General features: G+C 40.6%; 1 protein-coding gene across 1 annotated transcript in view; it reads right to left on the bottom strand.

Moving 5' to 3' along the window:
- Nucleotides 1–19,507, bottom strand: part of CSE1L (chromosome segregation 1 like) — a 35,770-nt gene extending 16,263 nt beyond the window's left edge. The window contains exons 1-8 of the mRNA XM_052650491.1: nt 19,387–19,507; nt 10,655–10,750; nt 8,236–8,378; nt 5,925–6,026; nt 5,706–5,851; nt 5,282–5,372; nt 3,581–3,688; nt 1,106–1,198 (exon numbers count right to left, since the gene is read on the bottom strand). Of these exons, the coding sequence (XP_052506451.1) occupies nt 1,106–1,198; nt 3,581–3,688; nt 5,282–5,372; nt 5,706–5,851; nt 5,925–6,026; nt 8,236–8,378; nt 10,655–10,745 (774 nt within the window). The 5' untranslated portion in view covers nt 10,746–10,750; nt 19,387–19,507. The remainder of the gene's footprint in view (nt 1–1,105; nt 1,199–3,580; nt 3,689–5,281; nt 5,373–5,705; nt 5,852–5,924; nt 6,027–8,235; nt 8,379–10,654; nt 10,751–19,386) is intronic.
- Between the last annotated feature and the right edge of the window lie 1,925 nt (nt 19,508–21,432).

The following is a 21,432-nucleotide window of genomic DNA, read 5'->3' as shown; positions in this document are numbered from 1 at the left end:
CCCACTCACAACCATGACAGTGACTAACAGAATAATCCTTAAGATATATAGCAGCAATCCACAAATACTTTCAGAGCTATATTATGTGCCAAAGAACTCAAATTGAAAAGAGATAAAAAGTACAGCTCCTCAAAGCATAAGTATCAGGGATGCTACACACAGATGACACACAGTTAAACGGGCAAACAACTCCCTTAAGAGTCCTATGTGAGAAACTTCCTTTAGACTTAAGTGTAAAGACAAGCTTGTTTTCTGAGGGAGTGGTTTCTCCCTAGTGGACTGAAGGAATTATTTTTTAGGAATCCTTTTCTTGGTTGCATCCTCTGCAAATCTCAGGTAAAACGTGCTGTATCCCCACAGTAACATTCTCCCTCTGTACATCACTCCCCAGATTTGCATCACCAACTGTAACTTTTATCTGGTGTTGAAGTATTCTTACTATATCACCTTTTACATTTTTCTTGTTTCTTGAGAAAGAGGTAAATCATAAATATAATAATAAACAAGCAAATGAGTAACACAGAAGCGTTATTATGTTGAAAAGCACTTATTACAAAACCCAGATCAGAAACTTACACCTATTACAAACTTTCATGTACTCTCTTTCCCACACTGTAGATGACTTTTTCAAGAGAGGCTGTTATTACAAAGGTTTAAGTTTTCTTAGTATCTTCAATGACAAGTGATTTTCTATTTCATAAAATGCTCATAATGTGAATATTCTTGAAGACTTACTTTCAATAATGTAATGAAACAGCCTTACCTATAAATCGTGACTTAAGTCAGTATTACAAGAGTAGTTCTGCATATTATAAATAATCAAATGTGGGACACCCCGTATCATCAAATTTTACTTGCATTCTTAGAATTTTTATCTATTAACAATGCAAGAGTAAATAAATTATAAGGAACCACAATGCTAAATGTTCTCAAATAACTTACATTTTTCTGAAGATTAATTAACTATCCTCCCTCCAATATTCTCACAGGTACTCAAATAATTCTTTTAACATTTAAAAATACTGAGATACAACTGACATTTAATATTGTATTTCAAATAACTCTTAGTTTAAAAAAGCCTACTTAGGAAATAAATAATACTTACATCAGTTTGTAGAAGCTTATTATCTAATGTTAAGAGGGTATGAAAATTGTTCATCCAAGTTTCCATATTATCTTCAAAAAATTCAGGGAGATCCTAAAGAATAAATGGTGACTTGAGACTCTGGGTTGAAATAATCATTATATTTCAATAAGTTTTCCCCACGATGGCAAATGTTTTCCATGTGCCTACAGACACCAGTCCACATTTCTCAGCTATATCAACCAGTATCTGCTTTGGCAAGAGTTCGCTGCTCCAGCTGGGTCTGGCAGCTGAGTAAACCATTTTGACTGTCTCCGTAAGCTTTCAATCACAAATGATGCCGCCTGTTTCCTGTCCCAATGTAAAACTACTTATTCCTTTAAGGTCGAACTGGACGTGGAACAACAGATTGGTTCCAAATAGGAAAAGGAGTACGTCAAGGCTGTATATTGTCACCCTGCTTATTTAACTTATATGCAGAGTACATCATGAGAAACGCGGGGCTGGAAGAAACACAAGCTGGAATCAAGACTGCTGGGAGTAATATCAGTAACCTCAGATATGCAGATGATACCACCCTTATGGCAGAAAGTGAAGAGGAACTAAAAGCCTCTTGATGAAAGTGAAAGAGGAGAGTGAAAAAGTTGGCTTAAAGCTCAACATTCAGAAAACGAAGATCAAGGTGTCTGGTCCCATCACTTCATGGCAAATAGATGGGAAAACAGTGGAAGCAGTGTCAGACTTTATTTTTTGGGGCTCCAAAATCACTGCAGATGGTGACTGCAGCCATGAAATTAAAAGCTGCTTACTCCTCGGAAGGAAAGTTATGACCAACCTAGATAGTATATTCAAAAGCAGAGACATTACTTTGCCGACTAAGGTCTGTCTAGTCAAGGCTATGGTTTTTCCTGTGGTCATGTATGGATGTGTTGGACTGTGAAGAAAGCTGAGTGATGAAGAATTGATGCGTTTGAACTGTGGTGTTGGAGAAGACTCTTGAGAGTCCCTTGGACTGCAAGGAGATCCAACCAGTCCATTCTGAAGGAGATCAGCCCTGGGATTTCTTTGGAAGGACTGATGCTAAAGCAGAAACTCCAGTACTTTGGCCACCTCATGCAAAGAGTTGACTCATTGGAAAAGACTCTGATGCTGGGAGGGATCGGGGGCAGGAGGAGAAGGGGACGACAGAGGATGAGATGGCTGGATGGCATCACGGACTCGATGGACGTGAGTCTGAGTGAACTCCGGGAGTTGGTGATGGACAGGGAGGCCTGGCGTGCTGCGATTCATGGGGTCGCAAAGAGTCGGATGGGACTGAGCGACTGAATTGAACTGAAGGCTAAAGACTTTCCTTACACAACACAGTGCTTACCAATACATTTCTTTTCCTTTCTGAATTACTGCAATTTTTTTTTAAGATGACAACCAAGTCAGGCTTACTGGCTGATACAGTTACTGATTTCCTATGGCACAGAACTGCCCTCTTAATGAGGAATAATCCCCCAAGGGTAAAGATTATGCCTCCTTCCTACTTAGGCTTCCGTGACTAAGAAATTATTAAGCACCTCATTCTACCTGACTTCTAGGAAGTAGAATTCAAAGGTGTTAAAAAAAAAACACCCAGTGATATCCTTTAAGAATTTCTCAAATTGCTGTCCAGCTGGACACGGATGAAGGTATGCCACTTTGGGCTATTTGTCTCCTATTCATTCTATCTATTCCTTTTAGGAATGCTGTCCCTACCACTGTGAGGGAGTACTGTTGGGAGGATTAAGCCTGGTACTTGGCTCTGGCTAAAGTTAACGAAAAGGCCACATCCTTCCTCTTTAATCTCAGTATAGGAATCTGTACCAGTAAGACTTCCATCTTGTCCTGAAGCCCCAGCTCTTATTTAAAGTAATGACTCAAGAACAGAAACAATGACTGGAGCCACTACCTCACCAGCAACACAGTGACCAGGCATTTCCTACTGTAAGACTGTAGCTGTGTTTCCTGTGAGACACAGAGGCTCCAGTTCTTACACTTTCCCAAGCCTGCTTCTTCACTGTTTTGTCTCCCAGATAAGCTTCCATTAAAAGCTATAAGCTTTTTTTGGTATTACCTAGCCAGAGGCCTCTAATCAAAACATGGTTCCCCCAGCGTCAACACCCACTTAAATGAACAAGAGGAAGGCCTGGGATGTGCTGTGTCTTCAATAAAATAGAATATAGGGTGACACCCCAATAATCATTTAGGATGCGGGGTTTCCCTAACTTACCAGACTAAGAGAATGCTACTTTTCTCTGTGATACATCCACCCACTAGCATGTCTAGGAACTACTATAAAATAGAACACAATTTGTTGATAAAAAGTGGGGGGAATCAGAAACAAAACAACTAATACTTATTCTTTGGGCGGGGGGGTGAAATCAGCGCTAGCAAAGAAGTCTTTATCAAGTGAAAAACTTTACATTTGACATCAAAGAATAAGAACCAAAACCAAGAAATAAAACTTACCTGAAAGTTTAAACTGTAGAACAATTTTGAGATTAGGATCAGGGAAGAGAACAGAATTCTCAGAGCAGAGGCATCATTTGCATGGGTGCTGCAGAGTTCAATAGTGGCCTTGGGAAAGAATTTAGGAAGACGGCTTTAGTGTATCGTAAACCTTAGTGAAAAAGCCTTGTACTATGCTGAACCTTTTGGCCAACTCAATATTTATATATCTTCTCCAAAATTTGGCTTTTAAATAGTAGTGTGCACTCATTTAAGATTTTTGAAAAATTCTTTAAAGTATATATTTTTAAACTGTCCATAATAACACTACTGCAAAGTCTAATGTTAATATTTTGGACTAGATCCTTCTATTCTCCTCTGTGTATACATGTAACTATTAAATGTTAAGATAATTAAATGCCTTCATATGTGTTCATTAAATAATTTCCTGCAACCTGGCCTTTAGGTTGTTTGTAACTATTTGTTATTCTAACTGCAATAAACAAGTTTATCTACAAATCTTTGTGCACACACTTCTAGTTTTCTGAGTTTGAGATTCTAGAACTATATTACCAATGCAGAATGGTATGCTGTGAGTAAGGGTTTTGGAAGCCAGACAGATCTAGATACAACCCAGACTCTTGCTCACAATGAGCATGACTCTGAGTTAAGTTATTTCAGAGCCCCCATCTCCTTATCTGTAATTAGGCATAATACCTATCTAATATGTATCAAATGAGAAAATATACATAAAAGGTCTTGGTAATTCGTGCAAATCTATTATGTAAAACACACACAACAAATGTTGCTAACTATATCCTGGAGTCAGGAAATACAAATATTATGGCTTTCTCACTGAAGTGTCAAACTCCAGAAAGCTAGTACCATTTATAATCCAACGGGGAGGACACGAGTGTTCATTTCAGTGCACTCTAGCTAAAAGACCCCCTCCACCAGTTCTACCTGTTCCTGGCTAAAACTTTTAACGTCACTGAAAAGAAATAAAAAATCTCTGCCAATCCAACAGGTGAAAAAAATGATCACGCTTATCCAATTTTATTTTTGAAAATAAGAAATGTACTATCAGTAAGATACTCTAACCATGAAAAATTCTGTGCATACTCTATAATTTAGAAGTTGTGACAATCACACAATCTTTCCTTTTTGAAAACAGGAAATGAGCAGCTTTTCTTGAGTTCGAAAAACTATTGAGGCATGGTACTTTATATTGTTTGTGAAACCAAACTCTCTTCTTTCCTTATCGAGGGAACAAAAAGGTTGACATTACTTCTTCTTCAATCTTAAAGGATTCTCAGAAAGATGAAGAACATGTTTAGGGAAGCTGCTTATGTACTATTAAATTCCATAAACAGTAAAATCAAAATACAGACCTATTCCTTTAGAGATACACAAATACTTGAGTGAAATACTATGATGCCTGGGATTTGCTTTTAACTATTTATACAAAATCAAAAAGATAAAACAAAGTAAAAAGAAACAAAATACTAGTAACTTGTTAAACCTGTAGTCAATACATGGGAATTCATTATACCATCTTCTCTATTTAGATATAGGTTTGAAATTTTTCAAAAGAAATGTTGCTCTAAACCATGACCTATCAAATAAGCTTTCAAAGCAATCTCTTAAATAAATTTATACAAATATTGAAGTGCTTTAAAATGTTAAGTAACTAAAAGATACCACCAAAATGTTATTGTATACCTTAAATAGATTCGTCAAAGGCAAAGCAAAGGCATCCAGAACAAGTTTAATTTCAGTCCATAACTCGTTTGACTTAAATTCATGGCGATATCTAAAAAAATCAATGCAAAATAGGTAAATTCACAAATTTTTGTTAACTGACTTTAGGTCTTCAAGGCTGGATTAGACAAAAATCTACTGCTAGACAGCTTTCTGAAATAAGAAGGGAATTCAAGCACAGTTTATCAAGACCAGGTATTTTGCAAGTAGTAGGGCAATATGAAATAAAAATCCTACACTTAATAAGAAATAAACATGATAATGAATTGAGAGGCTTATGTTCTTATTCTAGAATTATCATGAAAGAATGACAACAGTCACAAAAATACACAAGGAAAAACACCTGAAAAAAGTATTTTAAAAATATCAATTTACATATCAATACCTTTTAAATAAAGAATGTGCTGTACGAAGGACTCCGTTAATAACATGGAAATCTCCACTCTGAAAGCGATTCACCATTTCAGTCAACAAGTCAGGCCATTTCTGAGGGAAATCTTCTCTGCCAATAATGCTAATGGCATCACTTAACTGGGGGCAGGAGAGAGTCTAATTAGATGAAACCTCTACAAGCAAGGCCCCTAACAAGCAGGGCCTCACGTACCTGCTTCTGAATTTGCTCTGGGCTGCTGAGCATCAAGTGCACGATGTTAGCTTTAATGGCTCCTCTGTCGGCTTCGCAAATTTTATTTGGTTCATCTTCAACCTGAAAGCAAAACATTAATGAACAAGTAACTTAAATTCATATCCATGACTGTAGGCATTTGTAGATAAAACAGAACCATCTCATTTCCTGGTATCCTAAGAAAAACACAGGAAAACAGGGCCTTTCTTCTCTATGAATGGGTCACAGATTCCTTTAATAATCAGCCTCTCTGATGTCAATTGAGAATCTCAGTTCTATATGATAATTAATCAAAATGTGGTTAAAATCTTCATAAATATATGCTACTCAGCCCATATTCATCCTCAATTTGATCATTACCTTAAGTTAAAGAAAGGTCTTGTCAGTGAAAACTTCTTGACTATTACCAGTTCAAATGCAACCAGGACTACATCACCCAAAGGGATTCTGAGTCTCACTAGTTTTATAAATCAAGACAGAGGGGGCCTGAACGTCTACAAGTAAATGCGTGGGTTTTTATACATTCTAAAATTCACCAACTCATTTCTTCACCACATGTGAGAACACGTGACTACACAAGTTTAACAACAGTATTTACTATTTTTAAATTCTTCTATGGAATGAAGAAAAAAGACTCTCAGTGAATAAGCAGATGTCAAGTTGATTTTTTAGAAAAACTGACCATTTCTGTCAACTTTAATACCTTCTAAATGTGATTACTATTATTACTAAAAACATTCCCTTTTTCTTTATCCTAACCCAGGGTTACCTCAGCTGTGCCATTACTGACATTTTGGGTCAGATAAATCTTGGTTGTGGGGGTCTTTCTTGTGCATTGTAGGATGGTTACCAGTATCCTTGGCTTCTTCCCACGAGTTGTCAGAAACACCCCCCATCCCCCGTGACAACCAAAAAATCTCTAAATGTCCCCAGATGGGCAAAACCACCCCCAATTTTAGAACCTCTGTCAAAAGCTAAGGTAGGGAAAATATCCGTTTCTGTTTCTCAACGTATAATTTTATACTGATCATTAAACTTATAGCACAATAAGATTCACCTTGGAGTGGTGGTAGTTTAGTCGCTAAGTCATGTCTGACTCTTTGTGACCCCATGGATTGTAGCCGGCCAGGCTCCTGCCCATGGAATTTCCCAGGCAAGAATACTGCAGTGGGCTGCCATTTTCTTCTCCAGGGGATCTTTCTGATCCAGGGATCGAACCCACATCTCCTGCTCAGCAGGCAGATTCTTCACCACTGAGCCACTTGGAAAGCCCCCATTAAATTTGCAGCATATTAAGATTCACCTTGTAATTAGAAAATATTTCCATATCCAAGACATAGGACATATCCCATATCAAAAAATTCAAATGCATTATACACATTATATATATATATATATTTAAAATGTGTTTTTTCCAGCTTTATGTAATTTTTCCTTGTCCACAATAGAAACTGCTTCAATTATTCATTTAGACTGTGTAACTTTCCACATAATGTCTCTTCAGCAGAGAGCTAAAGTTAAATTTCAACCATGGGACTTTCCTCTCAGTCCAGTAGTTAAGACTCCATGCTGCCAATACAGGATCCCTAAGATCCCACATGCTACAGGGCACGACCAAACCAAAAAACAAACCAAAACAACAGCAGAACACAAACTGGAGGTTAGACAAAGTCTCACTCTCTCGAGCAGCTCGGGTTATGAAGCCGACTTAATCAATATGAATTTAAATAAAACAGGAACTTTCTGTGAACAAACACAGTTTTAAAAATATCTTTCTTCCCAAATGGCATACTCCTTTACCTACTGCATTATCAAGGACCTCCAACAAAATATTGCGAAGGAGTGGCGAGAGGGGACATCCTTGTTTTGCACCTGATCTTAGTGGGAAGGTTTCAAGTTTTTCACCATTATGTATATTAGTTATCGCTTTTTCATAGTCTTTATCATGCTAAGAAAGACCCCTCTATTTCAGATTTACTGAGTTTTTAACCACGAATAGATGTTGGACTTTGACATGGGCTTTTTCTGCACCTATTAAAATAATAATATGACTTACCTTTTCTCAGTCTACAGGTTTTTGAATGCTGAAACAGCCATGCGTATTTGGGATAAATCTCGCTTGGTTATGGTCTTTTTATACTTTTTGTATGTTTTGGGGTTTGACTTTAATATTTGGTGAGGAGGGTCCTGTTTTTTATCTTTAATCTGTGTCTGAATCACTCAGGAACACTGCACATATAAATCTTTTAAACATGCAGGGTCTTAAACTAGGTACTCACAAAATACTTACAATTCTCCAATTTCTTTTAATATAGTTCTTGAATGTCACAGAGGCACACACTTTAATAACATTATCCTGGGACTTCTCTAGTAATGTTAACAGCAACAATGGGTAGTTCTGATTTCCTTCTACAGATTCAAGAAACTTCTCAGCTGGAAAACAATCCCCATGTTAGAAGATATGTTATTAAAACCAAATCTTAAGACTGTATGTATATGTGAACTATGTATATTTCTGACTGAAGCATCAACAAATGGAAAGATTAGGATTGTACATGATGTTACATTAAATTGATATAGTATCTCAGTTTTCACATCACTTTACCATCCATTAACTCACCATTAACTCATCTCACAAACCTATGAAGTGGCCTAATCAGATGATCACCTCATGTGAAGGAGAATCTGCTTTTCAGAGATTAAGTGACCTTAGGGCAAAAAAGTCAAACGCCCTGTCTTGTTCCAGAAAGATGATTATTAGTACTATTAGTAATGGTAGTAACATTTCTTTTATAGGACTATGACTAAGATTAAATTTGTTGATTCATTTTAATATATATTATCATTAATCATGTGGGTCTGATGTTTGACTCACATATGTTAAGTTGTCACTACTACCCAGAGAAGTAGGTAGTATTACCCTCACTTTAAGGACAAGGCCACTGAGGTTAAGTAAGCTTGTCAAAGATCACACAGCTAGCGGATTTCATCAATGAAAAAGTTTTAGTCCAGTCCTTATTCTATCCTACTAGCCCTCAGTTTTCTTTTCAAACTAAACACTTCTAATATCAGCAATAACCTTATACAAAGATTTTACTCATATATTTTAAACTCATACTACAGTTAGGGACAATAAATCTCCTGGGTTTTCAGATCAGACCATGACGATTTATAGCACTTCCAATTTTTCCTATCTTAAGCTTCCTGAGGCAGCATCCAATCCAAGGTGTTTCAATATTTACTGAAAGGGTGAGCGGTCAGCATCTATTATTCTACAATTTAGTATGATTTAACACCTTCTTTCCGAATTGAGTCCCAAGAGTTTAACTTCCACCCTCAAACCCTCCCTGCTTTGTGTCTACCATGTGTTTCTTGAAAGATAAAGAATGCTGAACTGAAAAAGAATTTTCAGGAGGGGACACACTATGGTTTATATGGTTTTATAGAAAGCTTTGGTTGTTCAATATTTGGTTGGTCAATATTTCATATCTGGCAATCCCTGTGAAATGTATGGTTGCAACTCTTATTAGAAACATCAATTTATTCCTACATTTTATCCTGGATTCATAAAACAACAGCACCTCCACCTTACAAAGACACAGTTATTAAAAATAATTTTCATTAAACAGTGTTGGCAGAGGATTTCTGGGGAAGTCTAAGACTGGAACCATTAATTTCCTTTTATCCAAGAACAAATTACTTCTTTAAGCACTAACAGGAAAATCACAATTTTCCCTCACAGAAATCACAAAGGCCTTTCTACACTAGGATGGATGCATTAACATGTAAATAATAAACAAATAATTCTATTTACTATATCTATAATATACAACACATATGTGCACACATTCATCTGCGTCTTCATGGAGTGCTTCCAAAATCCTCTTTATGAGAATGCACATCAGTAAATTCTGAAGATGCAGATTAAGAGCATTTCTGGTTAATATGGCTTACAACAAGGATCATCAGCTTACTATCCACAAGACACGTGTGGCCCCCAGAAGTTGTTCAGTTTGCGTGTTATTTCAAAAGTTTTTGACGTTAATCACTGTCATTTAAAAATGAGAATGCTACATATAAATATCCTTATTTTTCAAGTAAAGCTGGAAATCTGATCTTGCAAGACTGGTTTGAATCCCCCCGAGTTAGATGGTTCCAAATATTAATTATATCTGCCCCTAACCAAGGCAGTTAACCCCGCAGCCTGCCCTCCTCCCAACCCCAGCTTTTACCTTCCTGTGCAACTCCCTACAGTCATTTAAGCTGCAATTTTAAGCTTACACTAAATCATTAATGACAACTGGTCAAATCTGGGAGGAGGAAAAGGGGAGGAACCCTAGGTCTTAAAATATTAATTAAAAAACCCTAGTTTCATTCACTTAATCACTTTTAAGGCCGTTAACTCTTAGCTCTATGCTCTGATTATTGTATCTCTAAAACAGGAAGGTGTAGGGATTTTCAGGAAGGTCAACGGACAAAGCACCCTAAACTTACTAGTCCTTTTTATCCCAAAAGGGATAAAAGTTATTTTACTCAAGAAACAAAAACACAACAAACAAAGAAGGATATGTTATAAATGAAAAATAAACTATGCCTAAGAATTCAAGTGTTAATCTCTTTTTAAAAATTTACAAACAGATTGCACAAAGGTTTCTCTCACCTGTCCTTTAAGAATAAATCAACCACAAGAGAGTATTTATTCACTTTACCTGGACGCCTGATGGCAGGATCAGGATCGAGAGTCTTCTTTAAATATTCTGTTAGGGTTTGCAAATTTGCATCACTGAGCTCCATTGCCATTGAGCCTAAAACAAAAATGAGGTTTGGGTAATTGAGCACATGAGGACACAGGATGTACATAAGAGAATCATTTTACATCATGGATGTCCCCCTCTCTGAAAGTCATCTACTTGATATGCTCTGGGTATTGCCTATAAAGTTTTATTCTTCGCCAAGACAAGGTTCCAGTAGATGGGCTTTTTTGAATCAGTGATGAGACAATTTTGAGAAACAGAAGAAAAAACATATTACAAACTAAAGGTTAAAAATATGAATTTTTCGATTTTTTTACAAACCCACAATAAAAAACTAAAATTTTTAAGCAGTAAAATAAGGATCCCATTGACTTCTGAGATTAAAGAAACTAGAGTAAATTCTTTTGTGTACAACATGCAGCCATAGGTATTGACAACAAACTACACACTGAGAATGTGCACCTGGGACGATAATTTTGGGGTTCATAAGATGACAGCTGCAGTTGTAATTAAAAAGCAACTTTCCACACAAAAGTCAAAGCAAAAATAAACAAGTGGAATGACATCAAACCAAAAATGTCTGCGCAGCAAAGCAAACCATCAACAAAATGAAAAGGCAACATACTAAATAGGAGAAAATATTCACAAATTGTATCTGATAAATAATTAATATCCAAAACATAAAAAGTTAAAAAAAAAGAAAAGAAAAACTCACACGACTCAGGAAAAAAAGAGTCCAACTGAAAAATGGGCAGAGGAACTGAATAGACATTCTTCCAAAGAAAATATGAAAAGGTGCTCAAAATCACTAAACACAAGGGAATGCAAATCAAAACCACAATGAGATTATCACCCCACACCTGTTAGAACAACTATAATAAAAAAGACAAGAAATAACAAGCATTTGGCGAGGATGGGGAGAAAAGGAAACCCTTGTACCCTGATGGTGGGAATGTGCAGCCACTATGAAAGCAAGTATGGAGGTTCCTCAAAAATTAAAAACAGAATTACCACATGCTCCAGCTACTCCACTTCTAGGTATTTATCTGAAGGATCTGTACTCCTGTTGACTGCTGTTCACTGCAGCATTATTAACAACAGTCAACACACGGAAGCAACCTAAGCATCCATCGATGGATAATCCAATGTAGTATACATACAAGAATGGAATACTATCCAGCGACACACAAAAAGGGAAACCCCTGCCATTTGTGACAACATGGATGGATCCTAAGGGCAGTATACTAAGTGAAATAAATGATACATAAATACCACAGACTAGAGATCTCTTCAAGAAAATCAGAGATACCAAGGGACCATTTCATGCAAAGATGGGCCCAATAAAAGAGAAACGTCATGGACCTAACAGAAGCAGAAGGCATTAAGAGGTGACAAGAATACACAAAAGAAGTGTACAGAAAAGATCTTCACGACTCAGATAATCACGATGGTGTGATCATTCACCTAGAGCCAGACATCCTGGAGGGGCCTTAGGAAGCAAAAATACTACCAACAAAACTAGTGGAGGTGATGGAATTCCAGTTGAGCTATTTCAAATCCTAAAAGATGATGCTGTAAAAGTGCTGCACTCAATACGCCAGCAAATTTGGAAAATTCAGCAGTGGCCACAGGACCGGAAGAGGCCAATTTTCACTTCAATCCCAAAGAAAGGCAATGCCAAAGAATGTTCAAACTACCACACAACTGCACTCATCTCACATGCTAGAAAAATAATGCTCAACATTCTCCAAGCCAGGCTTCAACAGTATATGAACCATCAACTTCCAGATGTTCAAGCTGGATTTAGAAAAGGCAGAGGGACCAGAGATCAAATTGCCAACATCTGCTGGATCATCAAAAAAGCAAGACAGTTCCAGAAAAAATATCTACTTCTGCTTTATTGACTATGCCAAAGCCTTTGACTGAGTGGATCACAACAAACTGTGGAAAATTCTTAAAGAGATGGGAATACCAGACCACCTGACCTGCGTCTTGAGAAATCTGTATGCAGGTCAGGAAGCAAAGGTTAGAACTGGACATGGAACAACAGACTGGTTCCAAATCAGGAAAGGAGTACGTCAAGGCTGTATTATTGTCACCCTGCTTATTTAACTTCTATGCAGAGTACATCATGAGAAACGCTGGACTGGATGAAGCACAGACTAAAATCAAGATTGCCAAGAGAAGTATCAATAACCTCCAATACGCAAATGACACCACCCTTATGGCAGAAAGCAAAGAAGAACTAAAGAACCTCTTAATGAAAGTGAAAGAGGAGAGTGAAAAGCTGGCTTAAAACATAACATTCAGAAAACTAAGATCATGGCATCTGGTCCATCACTTCATGGCAAACAGACGGGGAAACAGTGGAAACAGTGACAAAATTTCTTTTTGGGGGCTCCTCAATCACTGCAGCCATGAAATTAAAAGACGCTTGCTCCTTGGAAGAAAAGCTAAGACCAACCTAGACAGCATATTAAAAAGCAGAGACATTACCAACAAAGGTCTGTCAAGTCAAAGCTATGGTTTTTCCAGTGGTCAGGTATGGATGTGAGAGTTGGACTATTAAGAAAGCTGAACACTGAAGAACTGATGCTTTTGAACTGTGGTGTTGGAGAAGACTCTTGAGAGTCCCTTGGACTGCAAAGAGATCCAACCAGTCCATCCTAAAGGAAATCAGTCCTGTATATCCACTGGAAGGACTGATGCTGAAGCTGAAACTCCAATACTTTGGCCACCTGATGCAAAGAACTGACTCACTGGAAAAGACCCTGATCCTGGGAGGGATTAAGGGCAGGAGGAGAAGGGGACGACAGAGGATGAGATGGCTGGGTGGCATCACTGATGCGACAGACATGAGTTTGAGTAAGTTCCGGGAGTTAGCGATGGACAGGGAAGCCTGGCATGCTACAGTCCATGGGGTCACAAAGAGTTGGACAGGACTGAGTGACTGAACTGAAATACCACATGATCATGTTTCTATGTGGAATCTTAAAAATTCATAGATAAAAAGAGCAGATTAGGGAACTTCCTCAGTGGTCCAATGACTAAGACTCTGCCTACCAATGCAGCAGGCATGGCTTCTATCTGTCCCACATACTGTGGTGTGTGGCAGAACAGCAACAAAGAAAACAGATTGGTGGGGGCATGGCAAAACAACAACAAACAGATTGGTGGTTGACTGCGTGGCAGGGGCAAATGGATGAAGCTGGGCGAAAGGTACAACTCCAGTTGTGAAATAAATACATAAATCACAAGGATGCAATGTCCAACACAGAGACCCCAGTTAACAGCAGCATGCTGTATATTTGAAAGTTACAAGGACAGTAAATCCTAAAAGTTCAGAACACAAAAGACATAAATTTGTAATTATGTGTGATGATGGACATTAATTAACTAGGTTTATTGTGATCATTTCACAATATATACACCATTATGTTGTGCACCTGAAATTAACAATGTTACATCTTAATTGTATCTCAATAAAAAGCAACTTTTCAAATATTTAAAGCTCAAAACTAAATATAAATCACAGAATATGCTATGACTGACCAAAAAAATGCACATCTAATATATTACAAATGATTAATAGGCTTTATAAAGGGCTACAGCTAATGCTGAGGTTGTGAAGAGTACTCCTTCACAGCCAGAAACCACAGCCTTCTAAGGAAACCAATTTTTGAAGCTATATGTATTCTCCTCAACACACTCGTTTTTACCACAAGGGAAGCCAGGTGATTTGGTAGACTCCACCATTTATATATATTCACTTCCTTTGATCCAGGGCAAACCACTCTATGGGCATGAAGTTCCACTCAACCACACACACAATTTACTGGAGAAGCAACTCTTCCTGTTTTTTACACCAAAGGTTTGGAAAATGGTATGCATCATATTCACCCTCTTTTGGAGATGTACTTTAAAAGCTTCAAGAACCCAGAGCCTGGCCACAGAACCATGTTATTATGGAACACAGGCCGGAAAGCAGTGATTTAATCAATTTATTTCCCATTCTTTTTTCTGTGTTGAAATGCTCAATCTGTTATGAAAAGCTGTTGCCAAGGAAAACCGTTTACATTAGTATATATGAGATTTAAAAAAAAGTCTTTGCTACATGCAAATTATCCTACCTTTTGGGATTTACACAAGGCAGCATGTTTGTTTAGGAGATTACAGAGGTTAACTTAACCTATTTTGTTGAGTTTAGATTTTAAATACACTCCTTAATAAATTTGCATTTTACTAACTTTCTTCATGACAGAGTACCATGCAAGCTGGCACCTGTCAACCTTACCTCTGACCTTCTTGCCGTCCAGCCACCAAAGCCTTCTTTCTGTTCCTCAAACCAGACAAGAGTTCTCCCTGACTGTAATAACCCTTCCTTCTAATTTGACATCAGGCATCATCCAGCCCACTGTCAACTCCTCAAAAAAGCCTTCTACAACCATCATCTACCTCATCCCTGTTGCACTGTTCACAGCACTTACTCTCATCTGAGATATCTTTGACCTGTCATCTCTTATATGTAAGCTCCCTGGGGCATGGACTTTGTAGGTCTTGCTCACCTCTGTAGCCCAGGACCTTCAGCACTGCCTGGCACACAGTATTCACTAAGCATTTGCCACATGAATTAATGGATAAGCTAACATGTCAGTCAACCAGCTAAAACATGGATCCAGTCTGGACTGGAGACTATTCTCTGAGCATCAGTTATTAGCAAGCATGACATAATGTAGGAATTCAGTCTATCTGTCAGATAAATAGTGACCAACATACTGACATAACTAGTTTCTGTTCATTCAAAAATGCTTCAAAAATGGGAGTTTGAACTTTATCCAGTATTATTGTTCATATTTGCCAGTGCTTATTTCAGGGGCTAGGACTTACTGTCTCCTCCACCTAGACAGCTCTGCCCCTGGAGAGCTTTGTAGTTCACTCCCCGCTTCATTCAGGTCTCTTTTCAAATGTCACTTCTGTTTTGAGCTGCTCTCCTGGACCATCCTATCTAAAACAGCATCCAGCTCAGTCACGCTCCATTCTCTGGTTCTACTTTTCCAATTTTATCAGGCCTATAAACCGCATTCTTGTTTACTACGCTTCTCCCTCCATTAGACTGTCAGCAACATGGGAGCAAGGATTTTGTGTTTTGTTCACTGCAATCTCCCTCGATTCTTAAAACAGTGAAGAGCACCTACTGTGTATTTGTGCCCTATTTTCAAAAGCTACATACGCTTTATTGATCTTTTTCCCATCAAAAAGCACTATCATGCTTCACATTTATTCAGTCAAATGACTGTGAGACAGAAGGGCAGGAGCCAACTGACTCTAAAGCACACGACAGTGACCCCCATGAAACGGCGAAGCAGAAGGGCCAGGTTAAAAAAGGTGTATGGGGGGAAACTGTGTGTGTGTGTGTGGTGGTGAAGGAATATACCCATGTGTGCTAAAACTCTGTGTGCGGTGGTGGTGGTGCTGGTGGTGGAGGAATATACACATGCGTGCTACAACCCCCAAAGTTAAAATACTATATAAATCTTATATTTTTAATGTTAAGGGACTAAATGTTTGTCCAAAAATCCCTTTTCTGTCTCCTCAGTGACAGTGTCTATAAACCCAAATTGTAAGCTTACCCCCGATTTGCGAAAATATGACACATCAGGTAATTTTAGAGACTACTCCACAGGTATTCACAATACATCAGCAAGATCAAGGTCTAGTTATCTTTATTTGCCAGAGGTGGAGGTACACTGACATTCTGAAATATGTGCAATGACTTTAAAGACAAACCAGAAATGAAAAAATTCACTTTTTTGCCTTTAAATGAAGGCTGATACTTTACTTCTCCACTGAGCTATTTTTGGAAATCTCTACCAAAAAATACATGAAAAATATGTACCACAATGGGCTTCCCTGGTGGCTCAGCTGGTAAAGAATCTGCCAGCAATGTAGGAGACCTGGGTTCGATCCCTGGGTTGAGAAGATCCCCTGAAGAAGGGAACAGCTACCCACTCCAGTACTCTGGCCTGGAGAATTCCATGGACTCTAGTCCACGGGGTCACAAAGCAGGACACAAACGAGTGACTTCCTTTATGTACCACAATAAATCAATTATGCCAGACTTTTTGTTAAAAGACTGGCTGGACCTAAAGTCTAGCCTCTTCTCAGAGGTCCTCAATTACAGACGAAGACATTTGGAATAAAAGCTTTGCTTTCCAAGGCCACCACACAGACATCTGTGACATAAGCTGATCCAAGATGTATGCCTTTTCCTCAAGATATTTCCTCTGCATTAGAGAACCACTCCAGAGGCCCTACATCTGGAGGAAGGGAGAGAGATCCAATAAATGAAAACCATCTGGCACACACACATTAAGAACACACTGCAGCACCTCAGTCCACCCTGCTTTCTAATCACAGGAACATACCACTGAGATGCAGAGCCAAACTTTTTACACTGTCTACAAAGCCCGATGTGATCTGACCTCTGGATATCTGTCCCTTCACATACTACTCTGTGAAAGCTCGATTTTCCTTGAACCCTTTGTACTTTCTATTCTCTCTGCCTGGAATGTTCTGTTCCCTCATCTTTCCATAGCTGGTCTCAGTTCAAATGCCACCGCCTCAGAAAAGTCGCCTTCATCTGTCACTTGTCTGGAATTATTTAAGTCATTTATTTGTAATCTTGTCTCTTTCCCCCACTAGAATATAGGTTCCCCAAGGGAAGGAACTCTGTCCATTCTGTTTGAGACAAAAAAAGGTAAATTTCACTGTATTCAAAGAGATTAAGTGGATTAAATGAAGTTATTTATCAAGTTATTAAATGAATAAAGGAACAAATTAATACCAAAGGTAGAGCACTGCCCCCAAACCTATCTAATATTGTACAGAAAATGGTTCTGCTCTATCCTAGCTCCCAACCAGCAAAAATCAAAGTAAACAGAGGGGAATAAAGAATTCCCCTGCACTGGTGTAAAGAAATGAAAGATACAGAGTCTGAGAAGTAAGACGCTGGGTAGATCCAGTCACACGAATTATGTGAAAAAAAGGAGACACACAAAAAAGGGCCAAAATCTTCACTATGGTGGTCCGAGCAGAGGAGAAAAAGAGCACTGGTGAAGTCGCTCAGTTATGTCCGACTCTTTGTGATCCCATGGACTGTAGTCTACCAGGTTTCCATCCATGGGATTTCCCAGGCAAGAGTACTAGAGTGGGTTGTCATTTCCTTTTCCAGGGGATCTTCCTGACCCAGGGATCGAACCCAGGTCTCCTGCGTTGCAGGCAGACGCTTTACCCTCTGAGCCATCAGGGAAGCCCAAAAAGAGCACTGGTAAGATCCAAAAGTAAAAAGTCCCTTTCCCTGCCTGACTGTTCCGAGGAATAATACTTGCGCATCTACCATGTGGCAAGCACTGGCCATCTGCTTACAGCAGCAACAAGACAGGTAAGGTATCAGCCTTTGAAATTTGAAAAAGACAATAACCAAGTAAACTATTAGTGATTCTAGAACATGATAAAAAAAACTATTAAGTAAATAAAACTAGAGTGATGTGATTAGTTGAAAGAGATCCTTTGAAAGGTTGGTCAAAAAAAGGCGTAATGTGAGTGAAACGTGAAGGACAGGGAACCAGCCTTGCAAAGATCTACTGTTGGCATGTCCAAGCAAACGAAAGGCGCGTCCGAACGCTTCTGGAGGACATGCGCTAGGAACATGTAAGAGAAAGAAAACGTAAGCAACATGGCTACAGTAGTCAAGGAGAAGAGGTGGGTGGGAGAGGTGGACAACGGTCACCCCAGACGGGGCTTGGTAAACCAGGGTAGTAACTCAGGGGGACCCGCAGCCACTTTACGAGGCAGATGTTTTCAACCCCGCTTTTCCAGATGAGGAAGTGGAGACTCGGAGAGATGAAGTGACCAGCCCTAAGGACGGGTTAAATCTGAAAACGAATCCAGGCCTTCCCGTTCCTAAGCGGAATCCCAATGCTCCGAACTACCACACCGTAAATGTTCCCTCAAGAGGCGGACCCTGGGTCACCCGACAGGTGCACGGAGCCCCTCGGGGGCAGACCAGAGCCTAACCCTCACGAGCAACTCAGCAAAGTGAGATCACCGGGCCCGTTTCACAGCCGCGGAGACCGAAGCCCTCGGCGGTGTGGCGCTCCGCCACCACCGCCGCCGCCCTAACGGGAAAGGGAGGCCCAGGGTAGCGGCGGCGGCGGCCGGGGCGGCGGCTTGAATGCCCGCCCCGCAGCCGGCCAGGCCCCGCAGCCGCACTCGCCTCACGATGCGGGCGGCCGGGCGCGCCGAGAACGCACGCACGGGTGCAACCAATGAGAGCAGGCCGCCCCGAGAGCGCGGCCAATCAGCGCGGCGCTAGGGAGGAAGAGGCGGGCGCTCGCGCCGCACGGGCTAGGCCTCGCCAGGGCCGCCCTCGCTCTTCACAGGCCCGGGCGGGGGTGGGGTTGCTTACCGAGCCTGCACCTCAGACCTGGAATGCCGCCAGGGGGGGCGAGACGCGAAGGCGAAGCCCCTGCCCCCGGGCGCTTCCCCAGACATGGGCCAATGTTGCGCTCTCGCCTGGAGGTGCGGTCCTGGCTTCCCAGCGTTCGGAAGCGCAGGGAGCGCTTCCACCCTCCCCCAGCCGGGTCCCGAGAGGCCCCGATACCAGGCCGTGAAGGCCTGCGCCTCACCTCGTGGGGACGCGGGAACGGAGAAGGGAAGCCCAGTCACGGACCGTAGCCGGCACTCCACTCCTACCGCCGCTCCACACCTCACATTCAAACCCCGGCAAAATGGCGCGGCAGGGAGGCTTCGGCCGGGGCGCATGCGTACAAGGGGCCGAGTAAGGGGCGGGGCCAAGAGCGCTCGGCTCCACCCAGATTCCAATCACCAATCACGGCCCCGCTCTGAGGGGGCTGACGTCACGCGCGGCACTGCTCTTTGACCGCGCTAGTGGGTATCTCTCTCCGGGTTCTGAGAAGGGCACGTATGCGGCGTGTGTCCGCTGAATTGTGCCCTCTTGATGTCAGGGCTTCAGTCAGGCATCTAGTGGGTCTCATACAACTATCGAAGGAACTGTCCAAAGTCATGGCCAAAGCATCTCCGATAGAAGAGAACTTTTCTGCCCCTCGTGGAGCTTGTTTTAAAGAGAGGAAAGGAATAAACAAGATCTTTTCAGATTTGATAAGTGCTGTGAGAAGACTGAAAGACAGTGATACGGCAGGCAGCAACGTAGATTGTCAAGGGGATGGCCAGAGGAGGCCTCTAAACAAGTGACCTGAAGTTCCACAAGAAGACAGCTGTGGATTCGCCTGCAGAGCTTTCCAGGAAAAGGGGATGCTAACAGCAAAGGCTCTGAGACAGGACCCGGCTACTCTGGGGCTTAAAAAATAAAGTGGAGCATGACAGGAGAAGGAGTTAGATCTTCAGGGCCAGATGATGTAGGCCTATATTGCATAGAACATACTTACACTAAAAAAAAAAAAAACACAACCAGTGTCTATCTGAAATTCACATAGAACCAGGTATCCAATATTTTATTTGGTGGCCCTAGCTCTGTTATATTTTCTTCACAGCATTTATCACTCCTTGCAATTAACTGTCTCTTTTTTCAGTTGTCCCCCGACTGCATACCTAAGGACTCTGTTCAAACGAGGGCATTCTCTTATTTACAGCTGTATCCCAGCATTTAACACAAGGTAATATTCAATAAATATTTGCTGAATGTTGAATTAAATGCCGTATATAAATAGGTGAAGTTCATTGCGAAAGGTGTACATTATTAGAACACTGGTGGAAAAGAAGTGTTTCTACCCTTGCAGCAGTAGTACAAGCAATCATCTTGGTCATATTAGTCTGCTTTTCTGGACATTTTCCTCTAGTACAGGTGAGAGCAACCCTGATGACTTAACAGTTTTTCATCCCTGAATGCCAATCAGGAAGGAAGCTGGCTGGCATCTTGTGTCTGTCTAGCATGATTACCAGGTTTTGTAGGAAGCCCCTCACTTCTCAGGTGGTGCTAATAGTAAAGAACCCGCCTGCCAATGCTGGAGACTCAGGTTCAATCCCTGGGTCAGGAAGATCCCCTGGAGAAGGGCATGGCAATCCACTCCAGAATTCTTCCTGCAGAATCCCATGGTCAGAGGAGCCTCGTGGGCTACAGTCCACGGGGGTCACAAAGAGTCGGTCACAACTGAGGTGACTTAGCATGCACATAGGAAGCCCACAGGCTGTGCCCCTTTTATCGTGTCTGTGGAAGTGGCTCCAGCAGGGCCATCTCCCCTTGCCCTTAGCAGCCCTAGAACCATGCAGGTGAGGGCCATGGAAAGGCTTGTCTTCCCTCTCTACTGTCTGTGGGGCCCGGGTGACCCATGAGAAGTCCCTGGGAATTCCATCCTGCTCGCTCACCACATGCACACACTCTTAGGTTTGCTACAACTGCTGCTGTGTTGAAAACCAAAGAAAACAATTCAGCCATTTTCAGGAGCAAGAAGTCAGTATGCATGTAGTCTTCTTTCTTTCCAAATCCTGATAAAATAGTATATACATTATATACTGTATGGAAAGACTTTCTGAAAGCGGAAGACACTTACATTGGATTTGGATTCAGAAAGACATGGACACATCTGACTGTGCATGGAAAACAAGGCTAAGTTTGGTTTTGTCTCACTTTTAAAAGTCCAGCTGAGATCCAGAAGAGTGTTGATATCTAAAGTTGAGACAGGCCTGATTGCTTC

Source organism: Budorcas taxicolor, chromosome 13, assembly GCF_023091745.1.
Source record: "Budorcas taxicolor isolate Tak-1 chromosome 13, Takin1.1, whole genome shotgun sequence".
Lineage (NCBI taxonomy): Eukaryota > Metazoa > Chordata > Mammalia > Artiodactyla > Bovidae > Budorcas > Budorcas taxicolor.
This window is presented reverse-complemented; position numbering and strand designations above follow the sequence as displayed.